General features: G+C 37.8%; 1 protein-coding gene across 1 annotated transcript in view; it reads left to right on the top strand.

Annotated features, from left to right (window-relative positions):
- The window catches only part of LOC113233388 (multiple C2 and transmembrane domain-containing protein-like), a 51,800-nt gene extending 34,726 nt beyond the window's left edge, over positions 1-17,074 (top strand). The window contains exons 8-16 of the mRNA XM_026468509.1: positions 5,221-5,414; positions 6,425-6,644; positions 7,639-7,784; positions 8,739-8,884; positions 9,573-9,637; positions 10,954-11,060; positions 14,306-14,415; positions 15,295-15,392; positions 16,965-17,074. Coding sequence (XP_026324294.1) covers positions 5,221-5,414; positions 6,425-6,644; positions 7,639-7,784; positions 8,739-8,884; positions 9,573-9,637; positions 10,954-11,060; positions 14,306-14,415; positions 15,295-15,392; positions 16,965-17,045 — 1,167 coding nt within the window. The 3' untranslated portion in view covers positions 17,046-17,074. The remainder of the gene's footprint in view (positions 1-5,220; positions 5,415-6,424; positions 6,645-7,638; positions 7,785-8,738; positions 8,885-9,572; positions 9,638-10,953; positions 11,061-14,305; positions 14,416-15,294; positions 15,393-16,964) is intronic.
- The last annotated feature ends 3,445 nt before the right edge of the window (positions 17,075-20,519 follow it).

Here is a 20,519-nt window from a genome sequence, read left to right as displayed (position 1 = left end):
CGTCTTATATTCACGAAACTTATCGAAAGTTTAACTTTTGTTCCTCAAAAAATAAACATGAGTCTTCCGAGTATAGTCATCAATAAATAAGAGAATATACCTCGAACCTCCAAATGATGATTCTTCCATCGGACCGCAAAGATCAGAGTGAACGATCTGTAAAATCTCGTTCGTTCTCGTACCTTTATTTTTAAAGGGACTCTTGCACGTCTTCCCTTCGATACAGGGAATACACAGTTCGGACAAATCAGAACTTTTAAATTCCATTCCAGTCACAAGGGTTTTCAATTTTTCCATGTAATTTCTACTTAAATGCCTTATGCTTAAATGCCAAATATTCTTCTTCTTCTTTTAAATGTTATGACTCCATCGAAATAATCAATGATTTTGCCAATGTCAAGTAATTATAACTATGTACGGTAGTTTAATATTATTATAAAAATTATACAAAAAAATGGCGATTTCGCCAATGTCCTGTCTAGTCTCGCCAAATATTCGAAAAATTTTCATTTTGTTTTGACAATGTCAAATTGACGACCTTGTTTTTCTTTTCTTCTAAAGGTAGGCGTCCACAGATCCGTAGCGCACGCATCGGACGGATCGCATCAAACGGCTCCATTTGTCAGTGCGTCCACTGGATCCGCAGTAATCGGATTGCTGACGCAACTACTAGCTATTGATTGCCGACGCTACTTTTCGAAGCGAGCGGACGAGTGTAACTTGTGTATGCGAGACAATGGATTTGGAAAGTGATGAAGAGCAATTTGTCGTGGTGGTTTGTTTGCTGGCAGAAAAAGAAAGAAGGAAACATGATATCTGGATACATGACATATTTAAGAAGAGATCGCAACATGGAGACATACGCTATTTCCTGATTTGCTAAACGACGACGTGAAATTTTTTTTAGCATTTTCGTACGTCTCATACTAAATTTACTACTTTTCTTAACAAATAGCATATGACGGCCGGCGCGGCGCGGCGGCGCGCGTTCGGGGTGCGTCCACTGATAACGCAATCCGTATGACTTCGTCGGCACGCATCGGAAAAGTTGCCCCTCTGACCAACTTTACCGACAGGCCGGTGCGTGCGATGCGGATCAGTGGACTCAGTTGTATGAACTTCTATACAAAGAATTCGAAAATCCGTATAATGCGATCCGTGCGATGCGTGCGCTGCGGATCTGTGGACGCCTTTTTTTTTTTTTTTTTTTTTTGACGGGGGGGAAATCTTTATGGATACCCCTGAGCCCAGGGAGACTCAGGGGTTATGTGGGGACTCTCCCTCCAGACTGGAGGGCCTACCCCACTAAAACCCCCCCGGGTTTCCCTCTCGCCGGTTGAGTCGGCGCCGTGGGATCGGTGAACATTCACCACGACGCCGCCCGGCCGCCCTAGCTTGCGCCAGGGCTCCCGCGCCAACGGAGGGGCGAGTCGGTTGTCCTCCGACCCGCCCCCCAGACGAGTGAGGCCGTGCAATGCAGGCTCCGGAGTCCCTGTCCAGAGCCCGCTGGCCTTACTAGGGGATCAGGCGAGCAGCGAACTGCCTGCGCCTTCTCCCCGTACGTCTGCGCCGAAGCGGGTGCGCGTCCGCCGCGTCCTCGCGCACCCGCTCCGCGGCCTCCTTTTGCGACATAACCTCTGCGCAAAAGGAAGCCACCGCCTCCCAGGACTCCTCGCTATCGAGCATGGCGGCAACCACGCTCGGCAGCGAGAGGTCCTGCCCTAAAGTCCCCGTCAGAGTGCGGCGCTGCTCATCCCACCGGCTGCACACCTCTAGGGTGTGCTGCGCGGTGTCATCCGCAGCGCCGCACTCGTGGCACGACGGGGACGGTGATCTGTGGACGCCTACCTTAACTCATAAATTCCGTCAACTTCATGACAACTTGCAACAGTTCGATTCTTATTTTGAATTGTGCAACCTCCTTTGTCAAAATTAATGCAATAATTTTTCTTGGTTAAATCGCTTACCGAAATTAAATTCATGGATAAATCGGGAACACGTAAAACGTTATTCAAAAGTAATTTTACGTTTTCGCCGACTTGAGTTTCAGCGTTCCCTCGTCCTTGTACTCGTAGCTTTTTAATATTCCCTATAGAGATTTTCATGTTGCCTTTTTCTGGTTTGTATGACAACAACTTTCTCTTATCATGAGTCATGTGATTTGACCATCCACTATCCAGATACCACATGTTTTTATTAAACGCCTTCTTCGCATTGAGGCAGGCATTCGCGGTTTTCTTCCGCTCTGTGCCTTATGTCCTTGCTCGTGACAGTTATAACACTTCCAAAAAAATGTTTGCTTACGATCATTGATTTTAATGTGTGATCTAGCATTTTTCTGTGTCTTTCTCGTCATAAGGGTTCGTGGTCTGTGGCTACCTCCTTGCTTTGTCTACTACCTTCTTGTAGTAATTTGGTCTTAATCTGCTCCAACGTGAGCTCTTGACCGCTGTTATCTACAGCCATGATTGAGGGGCCGTACTCAGGGGTCAATTCACCGAGCAAAATCGATATGATCCAGTCGTCTTTAATTGGTGAATCGATATCTGCCAACTGCTGTGCAAGGAACACTATTCGCGAGATGTATTTTTCCATAGATTCAAAGTTTTGTAGTCTACTATTAAAAAGATCTCGCTGAATGGAAATTCGTCGACCCCAGCCTTTATCTTCGTAAGCCTTTTGTAGGCTACTCCAGGCCTCCTTGGCAGATTTAGCATTGAATACATGGGTAAAGCATTCTGGTTCTAATAATAAACAAATAGTCGTTCGTGCTTTACAGAGGGACGTAAAGACGCGTATGGGCGAGGTACGTCAAAGTCGATGGGAAAAGCTTCTAGAAGGGCTCGAGCCCACCCACCAATCCTTCCGTTCTCTCAAGTCCGGCACGATTGCCCAAATGCCTCCCCTAAACCGACCCAACAGGACCCCAGCATTTGACGACGAGGAATAGGCTGACAGCCTCGAAGCCCAGTGCTCCCCGAGCTTAGAACCGATAGACCCGACTCTTTTCCAGGTGGACTCCCAGATCGAACTCAGAGCAACCTCCACATAGATTTACGACTCCCCACTATAGCCCAATTCATGAAGCAGGCATCGAGAAAATACTTCGACTCTGCTTCTCACCACTCCAACCCCTTCGTGGTGGCTGCATCCAATTACGACCCCCTCAGGGAACATCCCCACTTCGTACCTAGGACCCATCGGCCAAGGGAAGTCCTCAACGACCCTGACGACCCTATCACTCTCGCCATTTTGAAGGTCAACCAGATCGTAAATCAGTTCATCTCCACACGTCCTCGCCGGCGAAGTCTTAGAGCCCCTAATTTCAGCACGTACACTGGGAGATTCTCTCTTAAAACACTTCTGGCGGAAGTATTCAATAGCGCCCTGAGCCGAGGTCCATGCCCACTTGGCGCCCTCAGGCCCGCTACTTAGTTTTTAGTTTATTTTAGGGGTTAAGAGCCTTCAGCTCGCCCTTTTTTGGCGCAGTCAAGGCCATCAGGGGCCAACTGCAAAATATCCTTCACAAAAAAAATTATCGAATGCTTAGGTAGTCTCGATTCTACCATACTACAGTTTCCAGGTGGAAGCTCCACTGGGTGGGACTACATTTGGGACTGTAATACGGCTATTATTGAGAGAAACGACACCTATGTTAACAGTTAACACCTATTGCTTCCACCTGCTGGGACTCTAGGCAAACGCGGCGTTACTTCAATGCTTCAGCTATTAGTTTATCTGTCTGTACTGTACACCATAACGCACAATAAAAGCACGTACCGTTGTAATGGTCGTACACATTTGGTCATACCTACTTCGCTCCGTACTGTTACAATACCAAATTTTAATTCAGTAGCAGTAGAGGTCCTTGTGAATGTTCGTCGTTTCTGATGCCAAGCAGTAATGTGAACATTAATTACTGTATTTCGGTTTTGAAAGGTAAGGGTGCAGGTGCAATTACAGGCACATGGGACATGTCAACTTATGTCTCAGGGTGACGGGCGCAATGGCAGTGCCCCGTCCTCAGATCTTTGCGATTTAAAGCTCTGAGGACACTGCAATTGTTATGGACAGGCGTGTAGCTTTACCATCAGGCGCACGACTCGTTCGTCACTGGATAGTATAAAAAAAAAATTTCATTATCGGGATTCCTTTTTTAGCGTTTAGGTATTCGAACCTTAAAAATCATTTCCCTGAGGCAATGAATAAAACTGACAAATGTCATTGTAGCCAAACTGCATTCTTCTTCTTCTTGCAATCTTCTGTGACACTGGCCCAAGCGTATTGTCTTAGAGTAATAATAAATTTCTGTTTTCTCAGAGGTTTCTCTATGTGTTATCTATTTAAATTAGCATTCTTACATAGGTTTATTATTTATTTATTTACTTATTTTTATTTTATTTAATCCATAAGAAGTGGTGTGATGTCAAGTGATTCATTTCAATGTTATATATAATACCAGTGAGCATACTTACAAGTATAATATCATTGTTTAATACAGTATTTTGTATATGGTATTTTGTATAAACGGAGGTTATTAAAATGATAGACGAAGAAGATATAGACATAGACAAATTCATTGAAAATATTTCGGACCACTATCTCGCCGGACCGTCCTCACAGAGTGGGCCACCTTTACAGGTACATATTACAGAACACGTAAAGTTTTCGTAAATAATTCAAATTTAATCAAAAATATAGAACATAATACAATAATTTTGGAATATCAAGAGCAGGTAACATCCTCTGTATGCGTATAACGTAAAACTTAGGTAAGCATTTGGCGCCCTCGGCGGCGCAACGGTTTAAACTGTGGCCGCTGGATGAGAAGGTCCCGGGTTCGATTTCCGGTAGGACCAAATTGGGAAATTAACTTACGTATATCGGTTCTGGTTCGGATGTTCTGGGAAGTACCCCAGAGTGAATTCCGTTGCTCTGTAGGGCCAGCGGTGATTTTTTGGGTGAGTTTTGAGTTGGTGATTACGTCACAAAAGCAATCTACAATCAAAATCATGTTTCCAGCTCTAGTAGTTCTGTATGTACTTCGAAAAGTAATTCGGGTTTTACGGGTTGTAAAAAAGGACGTGGGAATTTTTTTAAACAACCCATATCTGATTTGCTGTTTTTTCCCAGTAGTACCTATTAAATCTCGAGTAGTTGATTTCCGATTTTTCTATACTAGTATCATTGAGTTTATGAAGGATTTCTACTTGTCCCCAGACATGGTACAGCCCGACCAAATGGCACGGTGTGGGTCACCTAGCACTGACAGTGTACGGAGCAAAAGGACTGAGCGCGTCAGGCTTTAGTGGAAAAGTTGACGCGTACTGCGTCTTCGAACTTGACAACTCCAGAGTACAGACGCATACTGTGAAAGGAACCACAGAGCCTTCTTGGAATAAAAGTTACAACTTGTAAGTACCTATAGAAATAAGCACGAGTCAGTATATCTTAGTATAATAAAACAAGTAGTGTAAGTCCCGCCTGTTTGGAGCGTCCTATAGGCAATAAAATACCTATAGGCATACCTACAGGTTGCAAAACATAATTAGAAAATTAATAATAATAGGATTATAACTTAATGTAATACAATACATGTAAAACAAATGTAAATAATGCCAAGATAGTATAAAAATAAACAATAAAAAGAGGAACAAAAAAAAGAACCATACATAGTCGCACCAGAGCTCCTTGTGAAAGAGTTCGTCCAGGGTAGTACTGCCTACTTACCTATTTCTGCCGTCAAGCAGTAATGTCGTCGTTACTGTGTTCGGGTTTTGAAGGATAAGGATGCTGGTGAAATTACAGGCACATGAGACTTGTCCACTTATGTCTCAGGGTGACGGGCGCAGTGGCAGTACCCCTCAGATCTTTGTCATTTAAAACTCGTAAGTGGCACTGCAACTGTTATGGACAGGCGTGTAGCTTACCATCAGACGCACGACTTGTTCGGCCCGTCACTACGTGTCATTAAAAAAAGAAGAAAAATTCACTATACATTCATTATAAATTTATAAATTTAATCTTAGAACCTAATGGTGCGATGCCTAAACTAAGTAAATGAGTACCTATCTGTATTTTCGGCATCTTCTTAGTGCATTTTTTCTTTATAATACAGCTTAAAAACAGATTTATTCATCACAGTGTTCACGTGCTAGATTAATTAATCGTCCCGTCATCGATATTGATAAAAAAAATAGTCAAATGCAGTACCTACTTATGTACGCGCTGTGCAACTCGAGGACATGGGCGCGGCAGGCGTGCACAAGACGCATTGCTACGTTTGTATGGAGTTACACTACTTATCTTATTATACTATTTCTACTGCAGTATTCTATACTGAGGATTCTATATAAGAACATTTCATGTACGTTTAACAATTACTTTTTTAACAATTATAAATTCTCTGTTTTTCTTATCTCAGCACAGTTAACGATATCACATCGACTCTGGATATGACTGTGTACAATGAATCGATAATCAACAGTTCGATGGATGCGATAATTGGAAAGTTATCTATTCCCCTACTGCGGATAAACAATGATGAGGTACGATGGTATGCGTTAAAAGATCGCGCGAAGAAAGGTAGTGCCAAGGGAAATTGTCCTAGGATACTGTTGCAGATGTCTGTCGATTGGAACCCGGTAAGTCTTCTTATTATGAGTGGTTTTATGATTAGCCTGATATACCGACTCTTTGCTGTGTTCAGTATTTCGGCTATATTGTTCCCGTTTGAACGTATGAACGTAGCTAATGATTTACACAAAAAGTCATTTACGTAGCTCACATCCGAATTTCATGTTAATGTTAGTAACAGGAGAGCTCCTGAAAGCGTTCGTCCAGGGAAGTACTACCAACTTACCTACGTGACGATGTGACCTCCTTACATCGTCATCACACCCACCTTTTTGTCGCTATTTCTTCGGTTCCTGGCCACTTGTTTTTAAATTTTGAATTGTTCTGTAATTCATTTGCCTCGCCATTCTGATTTTGTTTCGTTCCATCGCCACTCCCGGCTCAATCACTGAAACGAGCAGTCCGACTATTCTTCAATATTTGATCCGTTTACCAGTTAACAAAAATCTCTTGTGCGATAAATATTTAAAAGATCACAAAATAAAGTAAAACCGGATTTATTTCCACTATTTCTTCTTCCTTTTAAATTTTGAACTTTTAAACTCGCTAAGCAAAATGTGTGAAAGCTGCGGAAACTGCGGAGGCTACTACGCTCTCTGGGCTACATTACAATCCATAGGACATGCTAAAGCGGTACCAGTAGCGGTACACGCGTTTCACCTATTTCTGCCACCAGGCAGTAATGTGAGCATTACTTCGTTCTAGTTTTGAAGGATAAGGGTGCTGGTGAAATTACAGGTACATAGGATTGTCAATTTATGTCTCAGGGTGACGGGCGCAGTCACAGTGCCACTGAGGGGCAATGTGAGGGTCTTTGCGATTTACATAATAAAGCTGTGAGCGGCTGTGCAACTGTTATGGACAGTCGTGTCGCTTACCAGGCGCACGTTTGTTAGTCCCGGCACTTGGTATTAAAAAAAATGTGCCACCATTAGATACAGGTTCAAACGTAAATTTTGTTTTTACATCTTTATTAAGAATGTGTATTTTATATTTTTTCAGGTAACAGCTTCACTAAGGATCTTGAGTCCGAAAGAGACGAAGTACGTAAAGAAGCGTGAGAAATTCAACATTCCATTAATTTATAGCAATTTGAAGTTTATTAAGGACATCTTCAGCAACATTGCTGTATGCAACGAGCATGTAAAGTAAGTACGTCTAACTTATTAAATATTCTTGTGAAATATAAATAAACGAAGTTTAATTTGTTATTTAGGTCGTTGTTCGAAGGCTTAGTCACAAGAAGAAACAACATTTTGTCTACAAACATTTTACGCGATCGCTAGCGATAACTGTCGCTGCAATCTCATGGTAGAGGCACTGATGATATTGTTATTTCTGTTTTGTATTGATGTGTGTGGTAATAAATGGTGTAAATCATAAGTTCCCAAAGTGGTCCCTACCGCCTCCCAGCGGGCGCTGAAAAGTCTTAGCGGCGGTAGGGACCTCGGAAGCAATTGGAGGGCGTTGATGCCGTACAAGGGGTGCTACCGCATTTGAAAAAAAACCTGAATTATCTATCTACATAAACTACACTATACAATAATTATATTATTTTCCAGAGTATTTTTTGTATTAAGTTAATATAACATGTGTGTTTTCAATATTTTTTTGTAATAGTGGGCTTTAAAATTTTTTGTGTCTGGTCTAAGTGGGCGGTGAGCCAAATATTTGCGAACCTACGGTGTAAAACTGATCGAGCCAGCACATCTTACGGATTTCTCAATGGGCTTTAGGCGCTAAAACGGCTTGTTTGCCGTAACGCCACCTGTGAGAACTTATAAAAGTTTCTTTACCATCCCAAGTACCTTTACAACTACTAGAAGAGTGACAGAGATGTTGCTATACTAATTGCAATATTTTTATGTTTATTTAATATCGAGACGAGTTTATTAACATTTTCGTAGATGAATAACATTGTAGTAAAAAAAAACATTACGATCTTCAATCAAAATAAAAATACTGCTGTGACATGTTTTCATCTAGTTTTCCTTTACCTTTAGTTATCATTTGTTTTAATTAGTTGTTAGATACTGTTAGATATTTTTGGACAAATTATACATATATGATAGAATGTATTTTAATTGATTTTTTTAATGCAGACATTTATTTGAATGGGACGATCGCCAGAAGTCAGCAATCTCGTTAGCAGTGTGGCTAGTTTTTTGGTACTTCATGCAACTGTGGATGATGCCTCTGCTGTTGCTCGTACCCTTCTTATACAAATGGCCAAAATACAGAAGTTGTAGTAAGTTTCTACTTTTCTTGTTTTTTGCTATAGTAAGTATATGTTATGATCGTGTGACATTTGAGTTTCATTTTTGATTAGTTTTTGCAAACATTAATTACCTATTAATTTTAATAAAAGCATTTCTCTTGATTTAGTTATTTGTATTTTTATTAATTTATTGTTATAAAGTCATCAATTCAGTCAAATAACTATGAAATCTTAACATAACGTCCTGTACTCTGATCTTACTTTGCCATAGTCAACTATTGGGTCATCAGAGATTTTCTCTGTCATACACTGGTACATTTTTAGAGGTTGCGGAAAACTTGAATATTTTAATAATGTTATGATTATTTAACTTTTTATAGTTTCTAGAAGATAAATGACAAACCGTTTAATATGTTTACATTCCTAGGCCGTCAGTGTGGCTAATAATTAAGTACTTTTCTGGCAAAACACGTGATTTTTCATCTAAAAGCGTCAACCACTGGTACGTTTACCCTAACGTAGTCGAAAGGCAATAACGGAACAATCATTTTAACGTTATGTACATTTAGTTCTATGAAATAGATTACAGTTAGTAGGTTTGTTTATATGTTTTGTTTACAATTTCTGATTTACAAAATATTCATTATATTGCAAAAAAATTATTTATTTGTTCATATAAAAATAATTTATTATTAATGCGTTGGTTATTAATTCACAGATAATACAGCCATTGTTCCTGTCTACAATCTAGATGATGACACGCCCGAAGATGTGGACAGTAGAGTATGTTTATTTCTTTTATAATATGTGCTAGGTAACCGCCTTGTCTTAAACTAGGGCATTCCCTCTACAATGAGTACTCTACAATTTACAAAAGTCCGTTGCCCAAATGGATCCTACGGGGAATCGAACCCGGGACCTCCGCATCCGGATGGCGCCCACAGTGTAAACCGTTAGGCCACCGAGGTCCTCCTCCACATCATAGTTCGCATTAGTGCAATAATTACATACACACATAATGCATATGGGGGGCACAGGGAACCCTCCGTTACATTTAAATAGGTTAAAATGAACTCCACGCCGCCGCCTGCATATTCGTTCAAACTTTTATACGAAAAATCTATGTAAGTATGTTCCAACAAGAATGAAATCCAATAAAATAAAATACATACAGTATGGAATATTTAATGAATATCACTAAGTTCATACGTATATACGAGACTTGTAGTTGCAAAAGAGATGAATACATCTACTTCACACCTTAATAGAAATTAAATTTAAAAAATCAATTTATTTTTAAAGAAAAAATAGTTGTATACAAACTTATAGAAGAAAAACAAATTCAAATTTTGTATCCTCAATCGTCGAAAAGTCAGTCAGAGGTCAAAAAATTATGTGAGAAACTTTGAGGGTCGTATTCCAGAACTCTACTCAATACTCAAGTCAGGACTTGAGTATTGCAGTGAGCACTGAAAATCATACTCAAATCCTTGCCATTAGGGTCGTATTTCCAGTGCTTGAAATCATACTTAAGTCTGCTCAAGTCCTGACTTGAGCATTGAGTAGAGTTCTGGAATACGACCCTAAGTATTTTTGTTTTATTTACTTCTTTTTAATAATTCACACACATTACTCATTTATTTGGGGAAAGATAGGTTTTATAATTATAAACTAATTATGATACCACAAATCAGTCCTCGCTGCATTTACACTGCTATGTAGCACTTGCGATACAATTCGAACGCGGTATGATTAGACCCTAACTATACCTTTTTAAAAGTAAATATTGAAATTAATGTAAATTCTACGTCCTGTTCTGTAAGAGCGCCTTCAAATTAGACGCTTATAGAAGCGTTATAATGGCGTAGCGCGACGTCACTACAAATTTTTATACAATGTTTAGCAGCGCAGTTGCCGCCTCGGTCGTGACACGCGCGTGCTACTTTTGCAGTCGCTATTAGAGAACTAAAAATTATTGAATCGCAACAGACACGCGGTTGCCGCGCCATAGTCGTGCCACTGCAGTGCTTCTACAAGCATCTAGTTTGAAGGCTGCCTAAGGAACCACTAATGACCATTGTTCCGTTACTTGTTCACAGGATATCAAGACAACAATTAGAAGTCAAGTCTACGGTCTTCAGGAACTCACATTCACGATCAAGAACGCCATCGATTATATCGTATCTGAACTAGAAAGACTTAACAAGTAAGTGTGTTTCGCTCTTTGTTTGTGTTATATTTACCCTATGCTCTTCACATTAATAAAAACATAAACTTACAGATAGACAGACATAAAGACATAAGTCTTGTAAAGGGTTTTTCAATAATAACTTTGTTTTGTAAATTAAAATAAAACAATAAATTTAGATGACAATAATTCAAATTTTTATTGTATTAAAAAAAGTAAGGTTTGGCAATTATGAATGAAAAATGATATCTGATAAATGTCCACCACAACTAGTTACAGATGTCGATTCTATCATCAAAGTTTTTAAACACTTTTTGACAAAATGGTAGGTCTATTCACGAATTTTGAGTATTAAGGCCAATGTGTTTTGAGCCAATCGTTTCGATTGGCTTCGTATAGACTCTATGACATAACCGCATGAAAAATAATCCAGCGGTGTTAAATCACACGATCGAGCTGGCCACTTAACGGCTGAATTTCGTGAAATTGCATAATTGATGCTGAAGATCGGGAAATGTGGTTGGGACACCCTATTCAATTGCACCTTAACGGTACTCGAGTTGCTTGTATCGATTCGAAAACACAGACGCAAAACGGGAATTCCATTCCTGGAACTTTAATTATTTTATGATTAATATGAATTAATTAAAAGTCGTGGTAACCTAATGATTTGACCTACCGCCTATCAAGTAGAGGCCGTGGGTTCGAATCTGGGCGCGCACCTCTGAGTTTTCGAAAGTTATGTGCGAAATTTAATTTAAATTTTACCATAACGGCCTCCGTGGTCATATGGCTTACTCACCGGTTTTCATGGTGTCGCCTTCTCTAAGGTCCCGGTTTCGATGCCCGGCCGGGTCGCGTATATGGCTTTCCGTATACAGTACGTCCCCCAAGGAGAGGCGAGGTAGATACGCTTTTCTAAGGGACTAACCTACTGAAATACCGTACCCAGTATGTACCCTCAAAGCGACGAATAAGATACGCCTTTCCATCTACCGTATAAGTTTAAGCCATTAAAAACCCATATTTAGTACGACCACTAGGGGATAAATTAGGTACGGCTTTTCGTAAGAAACACTAGTAAGAAAGCGTCTCTGATTCGTCACAGCTCGAGTAATTGCTCAAACATAATATCTGCTATAACATAGAATTTATGTATCTATTAAAGGTAAAAGGAATACATTACAAAATTAATCATTATCAATATTTTCAATATTTATATATTTAAACAGTTTTTATCAAATACAAGATAAATTTATTAGCAGATTTATTAGGAAACAAACAAGTGCTATTACAGTCTGAAATAATTTTTCGAAGACAAAAATTAAATGTTATCTATTAAAATTGTAATAGAACAAAATATACTATAGAAATTAAGTAAGTGATGGTAAGTCATTCGTTCCTTCACACTTCAAAATTGAAAATCAGTCACAAGTTTACTAACTAGACCTGTAAATCGTCTTCATCCATTTAAATAATCATACTTCAAACACAAACGATATTAATTAAAAGTTATGCCGCGAATTATGTAAAAATACATGCAAGATCGAAATGAACTGTGACACTGCACTCGCGCGAAATCAGTTGTTATGAATGTTATTATTTCTGGCCTATTTCGAAACATGACAGTATCACCAAACATATGTACAACTAGTTAGAGCGTAAAGTTCTCTATTTTGTACGTGTTTATTGGTAATGTAGGTGAGACGAAGGGAGATAGCTTCCGTGTTTATTATTTGCGTTTCGCACTGTTTGATTAAAACAATAAGAGACAATTTCATTTGAACTACGTATGACTTTTGAGTTTTTGATTCTGGAATTGTTCGACGTGACGAATCAGAGACGCTTTTTTACGAGTGTTTCTTACGAAAACCCGTACCTAATTCGTCCCCTAATGGACTTACCAACTGCGGTTTTTAATCGCTTAAACTTATGTGGTGTAGCTGGAAAGGCGTATCTAATTCGTCAGTTCGAGGGGGTATACTGTGTACGGTATTTCTGTTATTTAGACCCTTAGAAAAGCGTACCGAACTCGTCTCTCCTTGGGGGACGTACGGTATACGGGAAGACATATACGCGGCCGGGTCAGTGTACAAAATAACTTTTCTATATTGTCTCGGGTCTGGGTGTTTTGGTACCGTCGTTGTTTCCGATTCCCATCACACAAGTGCTTTAGCAACTTACTTTGAGATCAGAGCAACGTATGTGATGTTGTTTGTTGTCTGATATAAGCTTTTCGGTGAAGGAAAACATCGCGATGAAACCTGCAAGTCGAAGAAAGATCATAACCCTCGGTAAAAGTGTGAAGTCCCCAAACCGCATTGGACCAGCGTGTCCAACTATGGCCTAAACCCTCGCTTGAGAGGAGACCCGTGCCCAGTAGTGGGACTTATAAATGGATTAGTGATGATGATGAATTAATTACATTTGGATCTCTTTGAAAACTCTTCGAGTGTATCACGATGAATTAAAGACGCTGTATACGTTATCAAGTTTCATGAAAAAAAATCTGACACTTCTTTCTTTTAGTCCCTCTACCATGAGTTTACTGTGACAGTTGTCGCTAGCGACCGCGTAAATTACTTCACTATATTGTAAGGCAAACATCGAGTATATAACTAGAAATTCAGAGTTATTTAATTTATTTGAAACCTATTCTGCCAAATGACCACTGCGCTCCGACTGGCCAGTCCGAATTGAAAACAATTGGCGGATGTTGTCAATTCAAACTTCAAATCGACCAGTTTAACTTGAGCTTTGCTATATAGAACGATAATTGAAAAATTATATATTTAATTACCGATGAAATGTGATTCCGTTTGTTTTATAATTAGATGTTTTGCTGATTTTCCCACACCACCGAATGGAACCATTGTTGGAGATATTATCTTTATTACAATTAATATATAATATTTTTGGAATATGCGGAGACGTACACACAGGTTTGGCGATGTACTATCTCAGCTTTCTAATTTGTGATTTCAGCGCAAACGAGAGTTGATATTTAAAAGTGATATAAGGCGGCATTTGCCTCATGAGTCGCCAGGGATGGCTGGCCCTTATTTCGTCTCTATTTCTAGTTATATACGCAATGATGGCAAATTATACAGCGCATCTAGCGGTCACAAGAAACAACAACATTTTGTTCAAAATTTTGCTCGCTAGCTTGTAAGTGAATGTCGCTAGCAATAAATGTCACCGTAATCACATCGTAGAGGCTGACTGATGTACGTTTGTGTAACTATTGACTTTCCTTTTTTCAGTTTAACGTCGTTTACTGTGCCGTATTTAAGTTATCTAATCATGGCAGTTCTGTTGGTGCTCTCCGTAGTGCTTTATTTCGTATCTATACGATATTTATTTATGGGACTAGGTATGTATAACTCTCTACTAGTCATCAAATATAATTAGAGCCTAAATATCACCAAAACCTTACTCACCAAAATCATGGAAAAAATTTAGTGAATATTTGATTAAAGAGTGAATAATCGAGCAACATATATTATTCTGTATAGGCCTACCGCAAAATGTTAGAATAACAAACGACCAGATTTTAAATTATTTCTAACAATACTTGTCATAAGTAATTTGAATTATACTTAACACGTATTTAAGTCGAACGACATGTTTAGAGCCAGTCCATGGTTCTTAATCATGACCTACCACGGCGGTGGCGGCGGTGACTCGACAAAAATTTATTTGATGAAAACTTAATATACGTGAATTATTCGTTAGTTTAGTTAATATGTTTTCTTTTTAAAATTTGAATTTGTTTCTCGTGATTTACTTTAAATCCGTAAATGAAAAATATTCTTGTTTATCATAAGTAATATGTATTAAATGTTTATATTCTATGGCGTATTAGTAATTACTAATTAATTACTTTAGGTGTTTTATATTGAAATATAGTTATATTAGGTAGGCAGGTAAACAAATGTCTAAATTGAAAATTGTAAAATGTACGTACTTATATTAAAATGCCAAGATTTGTTTGCCTTGTGAAAATTTCTTCTTTTTAAAAATTTTATTTCATAAGTTCTGCTTGACCCTACACCTCTAAGTAATTTAAGACGTCTTTGAAAAAGAATCTTTAAAAAAAAAGAATATTTATGCTCAAAAATATTTTATGTAAATGCGATATTATTACGCCTTCTGTTTACATATTATCTACATTTATTATACTATAGCCGACCCAAGGGTTCGTAGGATTATTATATAATGTATTTTTATTTATGACACGTATTTTTCGCAGGTATTTATAAGTTTACGCGTAAAGTGTTAAACCCAGATAGAGTTCCAAACAACGACATCCTAGACTTCCTATCACGGGTACCCGACAATGAGACATTGGTAAGACATTAAATAATTACTCGTATAATAAAAACTAGGTTGTAATAATGCAAAGATCGAACACAAAGAAAAATTCCTTCGATCTGACAGGACTCAAACCTGCGTCTCTTTGGCCAATCTAGGGCGACAGCCTGTGGAGGTGCTGTAGGTGCTGGGGGCGTTCTGGGAGATTGTAAAGGTGTGTAGCCTGGATAGCAGTAATAGCCTCCGCAGCCTCGCAGCCTCCAACATCTTATTTAGTACATTTAGCAACTCAAACGTTGAAAGTCCAGTTTATAGATATTTAATCGGTTTATTTATTCGGTTTTAACAAATATAATCTTTAAAATGTAAACTGTATAAATATAGCTTGTAAACGATTCAAAAAGATAAATAATGGTCTGTTCACTACCGCGGTAGTGCAGAGAGTGACGATGGAAAGAAACAAAATCAGAATGCGAGGTAAAATGGAACAATTTTAAATTTAAATATAAGTAAAAGAAGAAAAAACGATACGATACGAATGGAGAGAGGCGATACAAAAAGGTGGGATGACGGTATAAGGAGGTCATACCGTCACAAGCTCTACCAATTGAGCTACAGATCGTACCAGCTGACCTTACGAATTTTTCTATGCGTTTGTTACAGATCTTTGCTTTTTGTTTCAACGGCTTTTTTATCGTGGTGCCATCTATGGGAAATCCATGAAAATTTTTCTTCGCTCAACCTATCATTGCAAATTAATGGAGTAATTTCACAAAAATAAATGAATATCATGATAGTAAAACATCATAAAATTCATTACATTCAATATTATAATAAAAACTGTTTTTTATTTTATATTGAATATAATCATGACGTTTTTCCTACCATTATAATAATTTGTTTTTTAAATACTTCACTATTTTGCAACACAGACAAATTCCTTCAATCCGACAAGACACGAACCAATATCTGTTGCCTCACCGTGGCTACCGTTCTTGCCAACTAAGCTACAAGAGCGAGTCAGTAGATATTACGAATTTCTCAGTGCTTGCTACGGAACCAGTAGGATTTAAGGAATTTTTCTTTGTGTTTTTTCGATTTTTATATTAATAACAACTGTTTTTATTGCTTAAATACTTTACTAAAATATTAGTTATGATTGGTTTTTTACTAAAACGGTTGTTGAATTGTTATTTGAAATTCATTAGCTACATATATCTATACTTATCTACTTCTATCTATACCCACATTCCTTTGTTATTACAATACATAAACTACTTCTTTGGATTAAGGTCGCCTTCAAATTAGACGCTTGTGAAGCGCTGCGTCTGTGGCGCCACAACTAGATATTGTATGAAAATCTGTTATGGCGCCACAGACGCGCCACTACTGATTTTCATATAACATCTAGTGGTGGCGATTTTCGAATCTAGTCTGCAAAAGTGGCGCGACTACGGCGCTCAGTAATTTCTACTTCACTAATTGTGACTGCAAAAACGGCGCGGCTGCAGCGCCACAAAGGTGCCACTGCAGTGCTTCTAAAAGCGTCTAATTTCAAGACGCCGTTTTATTCCCTATATACTATTATAATGTTAATTTTTGTTTCAGAAAGAATGGCTCGAGTTAAAAGTTCCCGAGCCAAACCTGAGTGTTTCTGACTCGATTAGAAGACGAACGACCGCGAATTAATGCTGGTAGCGTATAGGTAAAGGTGAATGGATTAATCCCCTTAAGTAACATTGAAAATTTGTAATATATAATATCCTAGTTAATTACGTGGTATCCTGTTAAGGGTGTGTTGAAATAGTTCGTCTTGGGAATTGCTGCTACCATACCTATTTCTAGCGTAAGAGGTGTAAGTAATGTGAGCATTACTCCGTTCCGGTTTTGAAGGGTAAGGGTGCTGCTGGAATTACAGGCACATGGAACTTTCGACTTGCTCGCATTAATGCTTGGCGGCAGAATAAATAAGGTGGCAGTACTTCATTGGACGAACTCTTGTACCAAGAGAGCTACAGCTACTCTCCTAGTTAAGCATAAAATTTATGTACCTATTCATTTTGTTCATAGAATCTATGAACCTCTCTCCTGAAAAGTTATCACTTTGCAGATGGCCTTGTTACACCAATGGTGCTTATGAAATAGAAAAGAAATATGGTACATAATGTATATAACACTTAAAAGGATATCAGATAATAAATTAGGACTTTATATACAATTTGTAACACTATGGATAGGTTGACTTCCCTTGATGAAGTCTTCCTGGTCACTATGTATTACTTTACCTAAGTCAGATAAAGCAAGTGTAAATGCAAAACATAGATAAGTAAGTTAGTGGAGATTTAATGAAACTGTAACTTGGACAGTAAACAGAGGATTTCAAAAGCGAAAATTATCGAGTAATTTCTGTTACACCTAGTATAAAAAAAATTAGCACGTTTAATGTCGAACAAAATCAATTTTTTGTCTTAAAATAGATGACGTGAGACGTTTGTAAACAAAAATCGTAAAGTAAAATTTGATTGTTTACAATGTTTGATATACGCTGTACCTATGTCTAAGTATTAGGCGTTAAGTTATGTGCAGAGATCGAAATATAATAAATTTCCAATAATACACATAGAGTGGAAAATACCTCTGAAATGCCGTTATGATTACAAATAAAAGAAAAAATAAAACACTATAAAAAAATACATGTAAATAGAAAAACTACCGTAAGACTCGGACACAATAACTAAACTAATGTTGAAGTTGAATTTGTGCTCGACGTGTTTCGAACCAGTCCATGGATCTTAATCATTAGTTTCCACGACGATGATTCGACGAAATCTGCGCCCCAAAGCCTTGACAGTCAGGTCATTCGGTAAGGGCGCGGCCGCGGTCGACTGAGGCGAGCAACTACCTTGTTTATTTCATTCATATTAACGCCATTTGTAGGATTGCAAACTACACTAACCACATCACGTTCTAAAGTCTCATCCACACTAACTGACGTAGTGCCTGAAACTATTTTCTGCTGCTGGAGGGTACCAACCGTCCATTACCACGATTAAAATTCGAACGGCGACCAATCTCTGATAGCTTCACGTATTTTTCACGGAATGAAATGCTTTTCTCTCGTCGGTACGGACACTATCAAAACGAATAATATAGTGTTCCGTTACTGCATAACCCCGGCTCAACTGGTTTTTCATATTATGTAGGTGTTCCTTCGTAGGTCATGTGTTACGGCCAGTCTCTCCCTATGTGATTATTGCCAATATAGTTATATTTTTACAAAATTTTTACATTGTTATAAAATAGTCCCGGAATTTCAGAGGGAGGTATTATTCACTCTATATATTACTTGAAGTTTACGTAAATATACTGTGCCACTCCGATGTCTAGTTGTGTCTTTTAATTGTTGAAAAAGGAAACTTGCCCAACAATAGCCTATAGCTGTAGTCAAATAGTGGTATTCATAAGCTCAATAAAAATGTGATCCTTAGTTTGTAGAATAAAAATTATTTTTACAATTTTCTTCAGTTTTTTCTTTAATATAAGATCAGATTGAATTGGACTGAAATGGGCTGGATATAGCTACGAACGACAGATGGTCCAAAACCGTAACGAATTTGTACCCTATACATACCTACTTAAAAAGCGTACACCCGGAAAAGCACGCAAAAATATGGAGTGATGACGTACTTAGAATAGCAACTAAAGTATGAAGCAAAGCCGGTAGATGGCCCGTAGAAACACAAAAAGGTGGAAGGAGCTGGAGAAGGGTTTTACTGCCGAGTGCAATTCCTATATAAAAAAAGAAAATAGATATTTATAAATATACAATTAACTACCTAATTACTGATATTCAAAAAGAAAAATATAATTAAAATGAATATGAAATAAATTATGGAATACTTCTACAATCTACTAAATATTACTTAGCACTTCAGTTTTTTTACCGTTTGTAAAGTCTGAAATAAATTTGTATTACTTTTTACTATCTTATAAAAATAATAAAAAACATTTATTTTCACTTCTCATGCTCTTATCGTATTTATACTGGGTGTAGGCTGCATAAAATACGATTTTATGCTCTAGGATGGCTCTAGGGCATAAAATAAAATCGTCGTTTCAGACCGAGGCAATGACGCCTGCGCCAACAGCCACGCACACTAGAACTTTATAAAATAAAGTTTTATTTTTGTTTTTTAATCCGTGTAATATTACAAAATAAAAAAGTAGGCATTAGTAATTCTAATAAGTTATAAGAAATAGAAATGCATAAAAAGTACAAGCTTGTAAAATATAACTGAGCATTATGTAGTCCGACCTGAGTCACGTGTAGAAAAAAAAAAGTAGTACATTGGCGGAAAGTTCTTATTTTTCTTGGTGATAGTTGTGTTATCGTTTATTTGTAATATTGCTTATAATTTTCTCGCAATCGAAGTGAAAAGCAGAGTGTATAACTCGTTCATAAAACTCATTTTTCCCTCGACTTAAGTATCCACGTAATATAGTAATAAGTGGATATACTTGTTGGGTACGATGACGCGTTTTATGCACTTGTTGTACAATCTACAATTGTTAAAAACGTAATGTTGATAAGTATTACGTTTATCGAAAGTCACTCCTCAATATAAACGTGGGTAAAGATAGGACTCGCTCGCCTGGAAAGATATATCTTCACTCTGACTTTAAGAATATGACTTCGTTCCCATTAATTCTATTGAGTAGTCCCATTATAAGTTCCTTTTAATTAAAAACGTTATTTTACTAGTCGAGCTGTGAAATTTTGTACTTCACAGTCAACGAAGTTAACAAACGGATTCATATTTGATAGCTCTGCAAAAGTCCGACGTCTGGCTTGAGCCTTTGAATGTACTCACATTATTGATTTTATTGAATATCATGATGTTAGTGTTTACCTAATTTTGGTGACAATTTTTATTATTTAATTATTCGAGTATATTATCGTAAAAATTTTATAATATTTTCAAATACTACACTCGAATATTATGTAATACTTCACGATAATATTGTAGAATATTTAAATAATAAAAAAGCCGCCGTTACACATAGGAAATGAAACTATTTTTCCGGATTTAAATCGCGTATATTTGTTTTTTCAAACAAACCGACGTTTCGGGCCCTTTACAGATCCCATGGTCACGGTTAACT

This window comes from Hyposmocoma kahamanoa, unplaced genomic scaffold (assembly GCF_003589595.1).
Source record: "Hyposmocoma kahamanoa isolate Upper Pololo Valley unplaced genomic scaffold, ASM358959v1 78, whole genome shotgun sequence".
Lineage (NCBI taxonomy): Eukaryota > Metazoa > Arthropoda > Insecta > Lepidoptera > Cosmopterigidae > Hyposmocoma > Hyposmocoma kahamanoa.
Note: the sequence above shows the minus strand (reverse complement) of the source record. Positions and strands in the feature narration are given on the sequence as shown.